The sequence below is a fragment of the Dipteris shenzhenensis genome, chromosome 22 (assembly GCF_047967505.1).
Source record: "Dipteris shenzhenensis isolate YYH24624 ecotype China chromosome 22, Dip_SZ_1.0, whole genome shotgun sequence".
Classification (NCBI taxonomy): domain Eukaryota; kingdom Viridiplantae; phylum Streptophyta; class Polypodiopsida; order Gleicheniales; family Dipteridaceae; genus Dipteris; species Dipteris shenzhenensis.
The window spans coordinates 21,382,900-21,398,364 of NC_141617.1; the positions used below are offsets into that span (position 1 = coordinate 21,382,900).

General features: G+C 44.2%; 1 protein-coding gene across 3 annotated transcripts; it reads right to left on the minus strand.

The window, feature by feature from the left end:
- LOC147887866 (histidine kinase 1-like) lies at positions 1–14,967 on the minus strand. 3 transcript variants are annotated; one of them, XM_087393138.1, is made up of 14 exons: positions 14,785–14,967; positions 14,474–14,666; positions 13,273–14,281; positions 11,286–11,528; positions 10,912–11,082; positions 9,936–10,043; positions 5,411–5,586; positions 5,050–5,293; positions 4,665–4,912; positions 4,270–4,426; positions 4,042–4,168; positions 3,513–3,794; positions 527–2,415; positions 1–361 (listed from the first exon to the last, which is right to left on the minus strand). In XM_087393138.1, the coding sequence occupies exons 3-14, from the start codon at positions 13,561–13,563 to the stop codon at positions 137–139; spliced, it is 4,161 nt and encodes a 1,386-aa protein (XP_087249264.1). In that variant the 5' UTR covers positions 13,564–14,281; positions 14,474–14,666; positions 14,785–14,967; the 3' UTR covers positions 1–136. The 3 variants fall into 3 exon arrangements, with proteins under 3 accessions (XP_087249264.1, XP_087249261.1, XP_087249263.1); XM_087393135.1 differs by having other exon boundaries at positions 14,474–14,967; XM_087393137.1 differs by having other exon boundaries at positions 13,273–14,350; positions 14,474–14,967.
- Positions 14,968–15,465: the final 498 nt, after the last annotated feature.

Genomic DNA, 15,465 nt, shown 5'->3' on the forward strand with positions numbered 1-15,465 from the left:
TAGGATCAGCAAAAATGGCTCAACCTTTTTGATGTAGTGTTACATCCACTTTTGTGGTTATAACTGGACCGAATTGGGGATGTTGGGTCCATGAAAAAATGGTGATCTGAGCTATGTTATATAGCCTATGCATAAATTACAATTGATGGTTTTCCCTGAACACCAACCTTTGCACTGTTGAGACCAATTGTTTACAATTTATTGGTTTGGTCAAATAGGCATCCATGCCAACAGCGAGGCATTTTTCTTCATCGCTAGCCAAAGCATGTGCCGTGAGTGCAACAATGGGAATATGTCTGCCTGTATTGATTTCAGCATCTCTGATTGTTCTCGTTGCACCATAACCATCCATGACTGGCATCTGTTGCATCAATGTATTAGATTCAATCGTTAGGCCTGAGACCTTGAAACTAGCAAATGGAAAATCCAAGAGCTTCAAATAGCACTGCAGAACTTTAAAACTTGAAAGCAAGGACCTTGAATGCAGGAAACTCATAGGCTATATATATAGGATGAGGCTACTTACAGCACAGTCCATAAGAATGAGATCAAAATTCTTGTATGAAGGTTCCTGTACAATCGTTCCATCAGTAGCACCGGTGGTCTCATTAGACTTAACAACCTGGGCAACAGCCTCTACAGCTTGAAGGCCATCACCAACAACAGTAACCTCAGCTCCAAGCTTTCTAAGCATCATGCTTGCCAGACGCTGAAGGACAGGGGTGTCTTCTACTAATAGGATGTGCATGCTGGCAAGTGCACCAGGCCCTGGCCCTGCGAACATGTTGCTGCCTGGAGGACTAGGAGGCTCAGTTGTCGAAGGGCTCTCACTTGTTGTCTGATCAGGAATGTAGCAACTCTTTACAGGTTTTGAGGTTGCCTTTCCAGTATGTGGGATTCTGAGGTCGATAACAGGACCTTTCCACTCGTTCTCCAACTCTCTAGAATATGTGATGTCCCTTTTGATCTCCTGTACACCATCAGCAGTGGAATTAGCACCCTCTGGAGTGATCAATCCACTGGTTGGAGACTCTGGGGTACTTGGACTGTCGTCAGGACCAAGGCCACTGTTAGGGGATAGCCTTATAAAGAGCCGTTCTTGTAAAGAAGATTGAGGAAAACCAGCGGTTGTAGCTGTGCCCGGTAGGATACTTGATATATAACCTTGCCCAGGTGCATGCCCCATGCCGTCCATTTGAAATGATGTGGCACCCTGATCTTCATAATTTACATTACAATCTTGCTTCATGTCAATATGTTCATCTTGATACATGTGATCCTGATCACGACTAATATAATCTGAGACATTTACTGTTGTAGAATGTAAAGGATTGTATGTAGTGGTAGCTTCCTTCAGAGGACTACTTGCACCAGTGAGTCGAGGAGTAGATGGATTGCTAGATTGATAGCTCAAGGATTCAGAATGAGTTTGGTCTAGCTTTCCTATGTCTGCCAAGAGAGCAAGTAATCGTCTCATCCGACTGCAATGAAGTGGCTTTTTCAAAACTATAGAAGAAGACACAGATAGTAAAGCTTGCTTGAGACAAGGTCCAATGTCAGGAGCTGCAACCCAGGCTACCAGAACATCATGCTTAACCTGAACTTGTTGCAGGGCATCCATAACAATTTGCAAATCAGTTGGGATCTTTGCAGGGTCTAACCCCCTCAAAGAAGCCTCCTTGAAGCTAGCAAGCCCTTCATTCCAACTAGGCTTCTGGGCTTGTGGCATATGACAAGGCATTAGTGCCACATCAATCAAGGCCAGAACAGGGCATCGGCTACTCTCAAGGGTAATTTCTGAAACACAACTGCTAGAACCACCACTAGGTAATGCAAAGGGTGACGCTGGAGACTCTGTATACATACACGAGCCGCCCTTCTTTTCCAGTGGCCCTAATGATGCCAAGGAGTTGCAATCTGTCAAAGCTGTCTTACATAGTTTACACAGTGTAGGGATAATATCTTCCCATATGTTCACAGAAGTGACTCTCACTCCCCTTCCTTCAAGCCAGTGCACGGTGACAGTTTTGGTAACAGTCTCTGGTAAAGCAACCAGCACACGTGTTCGGTGAAGAAATTCCGGTGAAGGTATCCTGACTGCTTCCAACCTTTTCATAGGGGACCCTAGCAAAGCACTGAGCCCATCATGAGAGATTGAGCTGCGAGGCCGTTCGACACAGGACTCCAGTGTAGCATCCTCAGGGTGACTGACTCTGTCTAGTACCAAGTGAAATCGCATCCTCGTACCCGGTCCTGACTTGGGAGTTATTTGCACATCTCCTCCCATCATGTTTACAAGAGATCTCACAATGGAGAGGCCCAGACCTGAGCCTCCATGACTTCTTGTTGTAGAAGAATCTGCTTGAACGAATCGATCAAACACTGTTTCCTGCAGAGCTGTTGGAATACCACACCCTGCAGCAACAATAGTATTTCATCAAAAACTAAAGCTCACAAAAGTGGAGCTAGTTGTTTGCTGCTTTCATTGTCATCTGTCGTAAGAAATGATCTGTAAAGAGACTTCCCATAACATGTTTGGATTTTAAACAGGTTCAGATTAACATCCTATAAATGCACATATCCTGTTCAGAGAGAGAGCAGGTGCATAACACTTCTTAAAAAGAGAAAATACCTCAATCTTTGAAACAAAGCAAATATAAGGCTTAAAAAACATAGCCTTCAATACAACCTGAAGGAGACTGACAGTGCGCAAGGTGGTACTACATTGTAATTCCCAACAGGATACCTGAGTAGTTCACCATAAACATCTTCCTATTCAGTTTGACGAAATAGTCTGGATTTTTTCTGGCCTACCCATGCCACCTGACCCAAGCCTTCTAGCTTCATTTTTCCCATTAACAGCCATGCTTATTAAACGAGCTTTCTCAAAAATGGTTTCCCTGTGGTCCTCTCTTGAGGTTGTTTGTGGTATAAGCAACACTAAAACCAATATTCTCTAAACTAAACTACCCCAACTCAGATCCCAGCTGTATGCTGCAATCAAGATTCAGCTCTCTCTGTCACATGCAAAAGTATGAATTCCATTGTATTGCAGCTCTGAAGCCTGATAGAAAATCATGGATGTGCCAACTCCTAGGATGAATACTGCAGCTCAGCTCCTGACTTGGCTGATTTCTTGTCAGGCTGATCAGCCAGTCAACATGTCCATCTAAAAAGGCTTGGCCTAGTTTACCTGTTCATCTTAGTGCACCTTTGCTTCTATAGTTGGAAGCCTCAGTTGGCTATAACCCAGTCGATGTTTGGGCTTTGTGTACCACTACAGGTGACCTTGGCTTGCATACCGGCCTCTGATCCCACCAAAATTTTATCTGATCAGGTCTGGTCAAGGTTCCTAATGTCTCAAAACGTTAGCCATTCGTGCTTTAATGCTAAGGACCCTCTATCAAGTCATGCCTCCGACACAGAAACAGCTAAACATATAAGCAAGAAGCAAGCCTTTCGAACACAGCAGATCAACAAACACACCAACTTGGACTTCAGAAATAGCATACCAGTATCATCAACTTCAAATACTAATACAATCTTTTCCTCGTCTTTGTGTGACTCTGAGCTTGCAGACCTGTGACGGCGGTTGCCCAATCCTTTCAAAGCATCTCCAGCATCCTGAAAAGGAACATCGATACTTTTTCTTGAGACAGACAGAAGAGACTGGTCTGTCCAACCACGGATCAAGATATGGCCGCTTGCTGTGAACTTGACAGAATTAGACAGCAAATTGCTGAAAATTTTCCGGATGCAGGTAACATCGCCTTTTAAAGCTTGAGGGATATCATCTGCACATCAGACGAAAAGATAAGTCCACTGTAGAGCCTGTTAAAATCTATGAAGGTTCATATCACAAATATCAATCTTATCAGTAACTTGAGTCATTTTTTATTAAAAAAAGTCATGTCCATGGAAACGTTTCATATTAAATATTCACAATTGGAAAGCTTCCTGCAATCACCACCTTAAAACTCTTTTACCAGGCCAATTGCAAAAGGCTGCATGTGCTGTGCATAGGAGCAGAGCTTTGCTGACCTGACAAATCTAATGTAACATCAACCTTGGATCCTAATGACTGTGCAGCAAACATATCCACCAAAGACTCCAGTTCATCCAATAGATTGAATGGTGCCACTTTCAGCTCCATTTTACCAGCTTCTACCTGCCACAGCAATACATTTAAATTTTCACATCCAATCAATGCAATCAGGCTGTCTTTAAAAGAAGAATCTGCTAAGGTGAAGGAAGATGCTATCACTTCACCTTGCTTATATCTAAGACATTGTTAACGAGAGTAAGCAATCCTGTTGCACATCGACGGATCTGAGCTACTGATATCTCCTGATCGGGAGTTAAAGTATCACAAGCAAGAATATCTAAAAGCCCAATGATGCCTGCCATTGGCGTCCTCATTTCATGACTGCAAAAATAAGACAGCTATGCAAATCAGCCTCTTCAATCATTGCTGCAGATGGTAAGCAGTGGCATCACAGCACTCACTTAGCTTCAATCAAACAACTGGTGCAGTCTAAGTTATATGCCACTAAACCAAAACTTCCAATCCACAAGCTTAATGAAATTCGTACTATCATTAGCTCTGGTAAAAGAAGTCCACAATCACAGCCATATCCATCTACAAAACAAGGTTAGAAACTGACCTCATATTGGCCAGGAACTGACTTTTGTAATTGCTAGACTGTTCTGCCTTGTGCTTCGCTACAAGCTGGCGAATGAGTTCTTGCCTTAGCTGCATCTGTGTGCTCATTCTCCTTGTGAGGAAGCATATGAGTACAAAGCCAATCACGAATATTCCCATGGCTGCACCCACTGACACTTTGATGACTGTTCTGCTTCTTGCATCCATCTCACCCATGACGCTTGTTCTGGGAACTATGATGACCGCAGTCTTTTACAAGATAAATGCAATCAAAACTCATATTGGCACAGCTAGAAACTGCTAAAAAGTTGAACATCACCCTAAGAAAATATCAATTATGAAGCATGGCACGTTGTATTCAATCACAGAAGCACAAAGGAACATACTAGATTAAGGAATTGGAAGTGATTCGTGAGTGGCATGGTGTCAATGTAGAACAGCCTCCCATTCAGGCTCACACTTTCTGCATGTGTCTCATTCTGCAGCAGCAATAAGTTACCATAAGTTGACTCAAGATATCCAGCTGCTTCTGCAACAAATGGGTTTGATGCCTTTTTAGGCTCTACTGAAAAGTCATTTGGAATGTCATATGAGGTTGCAATAAGATTTGAGGCACCAGATGCATTCCTCCTGTGGTTAGACATTAAACAGATATATTAGTGTGTTGAGGTCAGTAAAAAATATTCACACTTTATATCCTCATTGATATTATACACATTACTTATGGCCAATACCAGACATCCATACCGGAAAAAGTAGAGATAACCTCCCATCAGATCAATTGTAGACAAGTACTGATGTAGAGGTCCATATGTAGCGGTCACAACAGTCATGCCCAGAAATTGTTTCGTCTGTGGATTTGTCACAGGAACTGCGGGAGAAACAAACTGTTCCTGCGATCCTCCAGTTTCCATGCTCCACACCTTCATTCACGAGAGAAGTTATTGTAAGCAAGTCATTTGGTGATAAGAAAGCATTTAAAATAACAGGGCATCCAAATCACATTCACAAAGATCACATAAATATGTCAATACATTGACACTTGGTTCAAACACACTATACGCATTCACATTTCAAATACCATGGCTTGCAGGTATCATTGCTATCTCTGATGCATGTAATGATCAAACTGAAGATAAATCATACTATTAGTTACGATCCATGACGTATTCCTTTCCTTAGCCTTACACTTATGTGGAAGGGTATACCCTTTCAACATGTTACTTCCCATGAGGCACAACACTTCACAAGAGCCACAACTCTTCTGCAAAAGGCATACGCTTAAAAAGAGGACTTCTATTCATTACATTGTAATGTACCTTCCCATCAAGGGATAGGTACACACCTGTTCATGCACACACACGTGGAGCACACATGTTTTCATGTGTGGCTCTTCACTTCTATTACAATAGGCATTGTATGGATCATACACTTCAGACATTCTGTGCAATAAAATAGTTTCTTATTCTGCTATCATTACAGTCTTCTTTCTGCTACCATCAATGATATTATATTACTAGGATTTTTATAGTGTTCTTGGAGTAAACTCATCCTGCTAAAAAGAAATGCCCCACCTTTTATTCTCCACCTGATACCCGCCCATGCTAGAAGGGGCCCCACACATTTACACATGGAAGAGATGGAGAAAAGGAGTGAGAAAATTTTCAACAACCAGCCAACATGATTCCATAGCGGCCTCTCCCTACCCTAACATCCGTGAATCAACACAACAGTACTTGTCCCCTTCACATGCTTGGGCTGTCCTAGGCCTCAAGATGCTTTTTTTTGTTGAATAGGCACATTCCTTCATGAAGAGACATATCCCTTCAACCAAGGCACACCTGCAACAATGAAAGGTCACACCCTTTCATCCAAGATACACACCTTTTCATGAAGGATCACACCCCTTCTTTGTGATTTACCTTATTAAGCCGCACAACCCTTCATACTAAGGGTCACACCCGTTCACAAAAAGACATGCTCATACATTGGAAGGATGCAATTTCACGAAGACATTACCTTTTTCACGAAGAGACACACCCTTACAAAAGGACACACCCCTTTAAAGGGATACTTCACGTGATGCGCACGAATGGGTGCTTAAAAAGGATGCACACCCCTTTGGTGATGGGTCACACCGCTTCGTGACCAAATGGGCACCAAGCACCCACCCTATGTGAAACAATATATATATGTCTACGAGGGCACCCTTTGAGGGACATACAGGCCTACCTCCCACATTGGAGGACAGTTGCAAGCAACTAAACCCTGAAATCTTACAAAAATTTCAATTTAAGATTTGCCACAAGGATAGCAACTTCTCCCTTGTGCCTCGCCGTACGACAGCCTCTCCTTACCTACCTAACCATAGAGCACCACCACCTCTACCTCTGCTCACTCCGACCTATAGCAGTCTCTCTTTGTCTGCCGTATAGCAACCTACCAATCTTTGCAAATTGCCACAATGTTGTACAACCCTTGCACATGTCATATAACACAATGCTACCTCTCCAAGATACATCCCCTTACAAATATCATCACCATACCCAACATCCAACTTCCGGACTGTCGGGTTCACAAATACTCCTTCACGTGCTTCGACACCAGTTCCACTCGCACGTAGTGCCCTCTTTGCCAAATTTCCACAGTTGGTTTCATCCTATTCTGCCATCCCCTGCTCCACACTTTCCCTTTCCAAGATGAGTATTTCCAAGAAGCAGCCAAAACCCTCCGAGCACGATGGTATAGCCTAGAGGTTAACACTTCGTGCTCTTGCTGTAAGACTCACGTTATGTCTTCGCCATGACCTCTTGCAGCTCGTCCCACTTCACATATAGGGCATATGGATGCATCAAACTTTCCTTCTCACAATTCACAACCAAAAACTGAACTCCTACAGCAGCAAATCTCTCAATTACAAGAAAGTGTAGCTGCCCTATTGGTTCAAGTTCAGCAGCTCCAGACTAGACATGCAGAGACTGTACCAACTAGGTTTGAGAGCTGCATATTTGGGATGGTATGCGAGCTTCCACATGGCCAGCATGCAAGCTGCCATGCGGACAGCATAGATAGCACGGACAGCTGTCACAAGAATGCGACCCAGTCAGCACCAGCCAGCAAGGCGGGGATGCCAGGGCCATGTCAGAGGGCAGCAAACAGGTCTGTTGACCTGCACAGCATCCAGGACCAGTTTGGAGTGGATCTGCTGGTTGGGAGGAAGAAAGACTGGAGCAGACAGGCAAAGGAACAGCGCTTCCATGTGGCAGCCAGGCACAAGGCGAAGACAAAGGAGTGTCTGCAGACACAAAGAACAGAGCTGCCATGCCATTGGGGCTTTCCGTATTCACTTTGCAGGGTCTATGGAGCCTTAGTTTGGACTGCCAACACATCACACACGCGTGTTTTGAAGGTGCCACAAGGAGGTAGGAGAACAGTCTTGGAGTCACAGTGGTCCATATCAAGGCAGCACCATGCTGCTAGATCGGGGCACACTGTGCACACCGTTTGTACATGGTTTTGGTCCAACTTTGGAACAATATATATATATGGTTTCTACTACCTTGAGAATAGTTCAATCTCTCTCTCTCTCTCTCTCTCTCTCTCTCTCTCTCTCTCTACACACACACACACACACATATATATGCACTTGTACACATTAAGGAAACAAGTGTGATTTGAATTAGCAGTATGTGGGTTTTGCGCATATGCTTTCCGCTGCTGCAGGGAGTGTAGCAAGCAATCTCCACCTCTATTTTCTAACATGGCATCAAAGCCCTAAGGAAGACTCACAAGTGTTGGAAGCTCAAGGTGAGAACCTTGTGAAAGGAGATCTCAGTTCAAGCTTGTAGAAATCAGCTCTACGTTTGAAGGACAGGTATCCTTGCGAGGCGGGTGATCCAAATTCAAATAGATGTACTTCTCCTGAGCCCTTTATTTCCTTGTCATGGCTGCTAGACTGTCCATTCTGAGTTTTAGGGAATCGAGTAAGGTCAACAGAAGCAAGCACCCTCTGTGGAAGATTCACATCCAGAGCAACTTGGTGGTTCGAATAATCTGGGAGTAATCAAGAGTGGAGCTAAGGCCACGAGATTGGATACTGCGAGATGCAAAGATTCTTAAACAGACCTTGGAAGCATGGTGCCTAGTAGCATCTCGGCTGTCCTTAGGATTGCACAACACTGTCGATTTCTTTATCGAGGATTATGGTGCTATTCACTTTTGGTACGTGGGTTGTACCTATGTACTGGGATGGTTTGCTTGCACAGATCAAAACTAGAGCAATAAGAGCTGCAGGTTCAAAGATCGATGATCGACGAAGTCCCCGACTTGTTCTTGTCAGAGTATGCAATGCAAGTATGAGTGTAGAAGACAGATGCAAGAATGTGATTAGCATTTTCTCGAAGTACTTTCACGACTTTGTTAAATTGATCCTTATGCTCCTCGTTGGCCATACAAAAAAGTTGGTTGGTGTACGAAAAGCCTTCTTGTGTATCTCATCTTCCTTATCCTCACTTAGTGATAACCTAACTTAAGATCTATCTTGCTGAATACTTTCGTGCCTCTCATCATATCAAGTAGATCATCCACCTGTCGAGTTCTGGTTCTTAACGGTCAATTTATTTCAAGCCCTAGAGTCAATACACAGTTTCTTCTCTTTGAACTGGGACGTAGCATCAAATGGGGAATCGCTGGGCCGAATCAATTTAGTGAGCTAGTCATCCATGTTTTGAGACCTGAGGGGTGGTTGGAGCATAGCTAAATTCTCGTAATAATGGGCAGTCTTCCATTCACTAGGGGTAACCCGATTTGCCAGTGCAGGTTGTTCCTTCAGCTCACATCTAAGAATGATGCCCACACAGAAGAATTGAAGGAATAAGGAGAGCAGGGCAGGACATGAAAGAACATTCAAAGAGCTCTGATACCAATGTAAGAGAGGGAAAGGGAGTTCTGGAGAAGAGGGTACGAGGAAGGGGAGTGAGGAGCAAATGTGAGTCAAGAAGTTTAAAAGCTTGAGTAGATTAGGGGTGGAGATGTCACATCAAAACATAAATGAGTGTATGTGATGCGTATGTGGCTCTTTTGTCACATCCTCCTTTTTAGCCCTCTTTTATGGAACACCCCCAAACCCCACTATCTTAGCTTATTTTTCCTGCTTAATTACACTTCGAATCCCTATATAGTTTTTTCAATCATTTGATTATCATAGCTGCACAGAAATACAATTGTGTGCATAATATAACACAGGTATTAAGAGAACAGACGAGAAGTCTACCACATCATGATGTGCCACAATCTCATCTATGAATCCATCTTGGTAGGGTCGAGCTGATGTTTTTGATGGAGGCTGCAACCCAGTCCCATTTAGCGAGCCCGTCACAAGCTGGTCAGAGCAGTAGCACATCAGCATAAATAACAACCTGGTCGAGAACGATACATTCAATCATCTTCAGGACACAAGAACAGGGATAATTCAATCGAAATCCAAATAATAAAAAACTGTTAACGGGCACAAAAAATGTGAATCTGTCAAACACATCTCTACTGCGAAGAATCTTGCCCTTGAAAATACAAAGCACTTGTTCTTTCCCAGGATAAGATAGAGCTAAATTTCGAGGCAGCCTGACATAGAAACCTTTCTTGTGCTCATCAAGCAATGTCAAACAACAGGAGCTGTCAGCATATACAGACACTGGTGATGCAGTTATCAATGCCCTGAATTTCAGTGAAAACTGGGCAGTTGGAGAAGTCGACTGAAGGAAAATACAGATGCTTGTTGACCAAATTTCAAGTATTAAATCGAGCTGCAGAAAGAACACATACAATGATGTTCCAAATTTCAAAGTAGTAAATTGCTGGCTATTGCTTCTGCACTACTAGCAGAAAAGGACATAATATATTGTTTGCGGGAGACTTGTTAAACCTGAGTTTGCTGCTCTTACAATAGTAGCAGCAAAGAAACTTAATCTAGAGTTTGTGCAGAAGAAGACATTGGTTGCCATCATGGAAAGGGCAAAATGCATTAGCACAGTCAATTCTAAAGGCATCTTTCTGATTAGTGAACCTTTTTCAGTGAAAAGTGATACTTGGGCCATCTTAGTATGAAAAGGAAGCTCAAAACTTGGCAGTTAATGAAGTCAGTCAAAATCAATGAGATGGAGATGAAACCCAAAAGCAACCTGTACTCGTGCAAAGCTTAGAATTCTGTACTGAGCCTACTAAAAAGTGCATTCAGAGACTTAACTATTTACCTGAGAGTACCATATGGCTTTCTTCCCAGCAATGGATTTATTTACAAAGAAAAGATACTCCAAATTATTAACTTCTCTGGTGAAGTCAGTGACATGGCCTTCCTGGCTAATGAAAGCAACAGAGCTCAGCTGCTTTTCAGTTCGAAAGAAATCCCAGTTGATGCTCTGCAACTGTCAATACCCAAGGGTCCATTAGCATTAAAGCAGGGAATTGTAGTGACTCTTGCAAAATTATACGACACTGCAATATATTAATTCCAAATGCGGAGCCTCTCAGTTACAAGTGTGATTTCTAGTATTTCACTACTAACCAGTCTATGAATAAGGACTGTCAAAACCAAGGGTGTCATGGTTGGAGAAGGTAAAATCAATACCTCCTCCTCGATGTTTGACCATGTGTCATTACCATGTTTGAGCAAAACTTGCCGGTGCATGGCATTAACAGCAAGAGATAAAGTATGGGCCTGGGTAAGAACAAAAGATATGGAATTTAGACTGCTGTGCAGTATCTGACGACGTAGGACGAATGACAGGTTACTAATCGAGCGTCCACTGAAAGTCTTTGTGAAGTTCCATGTGAGAAGAGTTGTAACTATCAACATGCATGCCACTAGAACCTGCAGAAAATTCCAGTGTAAGTCCTCACCAGGCAAGAGAAATGACGTACTTGCAGAATCAGCTAGTAGCATGTTGAAAACAGAAGTATCCACGTTGGCAACAGGAAAATGTGCCACTGAAACTATGTTGCAATGGAGACAGATAATAAGACGTTAACAGAATTAGAGTTTTGAGATATGTGGCATTACATCTTCACTAAAACATTTATTACCATGAGATCTTGTCAAAGGAATTTTAGTAAGAAAAAACCTAAACAGCACGTTGAAATGCCAGATAAACAATTCATGTCATGAGAAAGCACAGCAACTCCATACGTGGCATAGCCCCAAAGTATGCTTCAAGGAACTCCCCTATCACACCCCTATCGATCTTGGAAAAATAAATATAAAAATACAGGCTGTATTTCCCACCCATGGTCAAGGATGCCAAGGAACATCTTCCCGAGGGAGTCAAAAACATTGGGTTGCTACATCTCTGTTCTCTGCTCAGGGTGAGAATGCTGAAACACCCATGGTTGATAACTTTTAAGCTGCCCAGGCAGAGGGTCAGTTTAAGGAAGTCCTTAGATCCGGGTCAGTAAGATGTGAATCAGTGTTTGTGTATGTAACCCTCTTCCTGGTCTTGCAGGGATAGGCCTTGGGCAGTGTGCACTTTGTTTCGTCAGGCCACCTCTTTGGTAACTAGTTGATCTTTTACGGGCTAACCACCCTAGGAATAAAGGCTGGCGAGCACCGTCTCTCCTTTGGTGAGCAGAAGGAAAAAAACTTTTAAGCCATCTTTAAAATACTAATGCTGTGGTTTGTATCTTTAAAGCTATCTTCATGATCTTGAATGAACCCCAGTCTTCACATCACAGCATAGTTAAAACCACATGCAACCAGAAAAAAGTGTTCTTGCAAGACTCAAATGTCGCTCTCAACGCATTACCCAATTCGTTTGGCGGACTTTTAACGGCTTAGTAGCTCAGTTGATCCGCTATCAGGTATAGACGAAGGCCAAACTTCCTCTGCCCACAAGGTGAAATGCTCCTGGACCTACATATTCGCACATACACATGCAAATGGCTCCCATCGCAGCATAAAACGATCGACTGTCATTGTGGCTTGGCTCAAAGAAGTGAGACTCGAGGGTAAAACACTTACTGGCTCTGCAAATTAGCATCAGATGTACAGGTATGCAACACAAGAGTTACTTCTTTCCAAATCGGAAACGTCAAAGGATGGGCATCGGAAAGGAGACCCGGGGGCCGGAACAGGCATGGGCGACGCCATTCGATGCTCAACGAATTGTTAATCTAAACACTATTATCCTCAAATCGATAGCAGAGCACGTGGAGTTCAACATGCGCAGGACGAGACGTGCTTACGATTTACGTCTTCGACCGTATCTTCAGAATCGAACCAATTCGTGGAGCATTTCTAAGGAAAAAAAAGCAGGGGCGCATTAACACACTATCTTGTCTTACAGGATGCAAAGGAAAAAGCATCGCAAGTGTTTTCAAAAGACAAAACGTATCTGCGCATCTCAGCCTCTTACACTTACAATTGTCTGCAAGCCCACAAAGAGATTATAGACAACTCAAAATGCAGGAAGGAATCGTAGCAATCGCACAGTGAACAAGGAACATGCTTCTCTGTATCATACATACGGACCAAAGTGGGACTGTTGATACAGCATCCTCAGGGAGGCATAGATTCTTGCTTCAAAGAAGCAAGGAGCATCGCATGATAACGAGTGGTATACCATGATCACGAGACGAAAGAATAGGACGCTGTTTGTGCGTCTCAGAAGACGTTTGGTACGGCGGAGAGTTCGCTGTAGAGCTGCATCTCCAGCATCCTCCTCCGCGACAGGAGTCCCCGTCATATCCAAAATGATGTGTTCCAAGACTGCTTCCTTATCTCCATCTTCCTGCTCTTGCCTCTGGCATCCTGCCAATAGCTCGGAGGGAATGGCACTTCGCAAAGGTTCGAAAGCACCGCGACATAGCTCCGGTAGAGACACTTGCCTCTGAAACTCTTCCCCGGCGCCCATTCTTACAAAAATGCGTCCTCAAAATCCAACGTTCGACAGCATGCGGTAGCATGTCCCTGGTGGAGTACGTTCAAAAACGCGTATCCACGTCCTGCGATAAGGCAAAATGCTGCAGATCTGATTAACTTGTCCCGGAAGCTCGCATTACGGACTGTTGAGCTTTACGTTTCTTGTTGGTGTTCGGTTTCAAGCGGCGTGATCCTCTGCATTGTGTGCCGTCATACGCTTCCTGCCGAACTTGTCCATTACCCGCAGAATCATGCATGAAGGAAGTTTGAAAAAATGTGGCGAACTTGTACATTCAATTCCTATCCCGCAAAACTAGTGTTCCTTTCCCGAGAAACTGGTCTTTGGTTGAGCTTTTGAAGCACAGTTAAAGCGTCCACGGATTGCTGTCCGAGCACCACCCTCGGCCATTCGAAGACAGACGATGCACGAGAGAATCCACCGCAAGAATCAAAGCACATGTCGATGCCTGTGAATATCGATGCCTGTATCAGTCCTGTCGGTCATTGCCAAAATGCTAATAATAGCATGCGTGAACATAATCAACTTTGGAGTCCTTCCTTCCTGGATTTTACAGTACAAGAATTCTGCAGGAAGAACTTTGAGATCACACACGTCCGATACTGATATAGGAATGCATCTCCCTTCGCGTGCGTCCTGGCGGCAATGAAGATCCAGCGAAAAAGAAGGCAACGGCCACATTACGCTTTGCCTGCTGCACGCAATGGATCAGTTGGAGGGCAAGAATTGAGTAGGTAGAGAGCTCCATAGACCATGATTACTGCGAAGAATTATCAGCATGATTCAGAAAAATGAACTGCAAAGCTTCAACGAAGGCTACGAGAGATTCTTCGAGCAAGTGCTCTGAAGAAGCGAAACCACAAAATGGAGCCAAAGATGATACCTTAGACGCAAGGAAAGAGAATGACAAGGCCTCTCCACTGGTGGGTGGAATGCAAGCAACACGCATAACCACCATTGTCAGGACAGCAATAAAAGTTGGTGCTCGACCACTATCCGCACAAGTAGCTTTGATTGTATGGACTCTCAACAGAAGATAGCACAGCGTGTTGTGGATTTTGAGCGCTCGAGGAAACCTGCATGTACTGAATAGTTCAAGTTGAGCAGCACAGGCACATTGTGACGGATAGCAAGCAGGAGATTCGTGGACGAGTTGCGGCTCCCGCGAAGGGCGAAGCTGCGAAAGGGAAACACCATGTGAGAGGGTGAAGCAGAAAGCACGAAATGCATCGATGCTGTGGTCGATGATGAGCGGAAAAAAGATGGAAAACCAGAATGGAAGGAGGTGATGAGTGCGAGGATGATCTGAACTGCGAAGATGGAGAGATTTTCGATGGCGAATGGGCAAGATGAGGCTATGGCGACTGCTGCTGCTGCAACGATAAGCAAAATGATCTTCTTCTTAGCTCAATTGAACAAGACGGGTTCACGCGCGTCGTCCTACGTGGCCCGCCCCCTCCCCCCACGCCCCTGCCTCCTCCACGTCAGCAGCCGCCCCTTCTTCTTCTTCTTGAACAAGACGGCTTCACGCGCGTCGTCCTACGTGGCCCTCCCCTTCCCCCCCCCCGCCCCTGCCCCCTCCCCCGTTTTCCTTTTTTCTTATCCCTATAAGCCTTGAGGCTTGCGCTGTTCAGGTGTTCGCCCCCCTGAGCTGCCTGCCCTAGGGTTCGATTTCCCCAGAAGCTCACCTTCTGTATAGCTTGTCAAAGCATAGCGTGCTTAGGTGTGGGGGTGAGAAAACTTGCAATCTCGCATCGCCCCTAGTCGCATTGCCTTGCCTCCCACCACATCTCACTCTTTCACCCACCAATAACATTAAACGCCTCGTTCACCTGGAGCTATGTTCCAATCTTCGTCCTTTTCGAGTCTACGCAA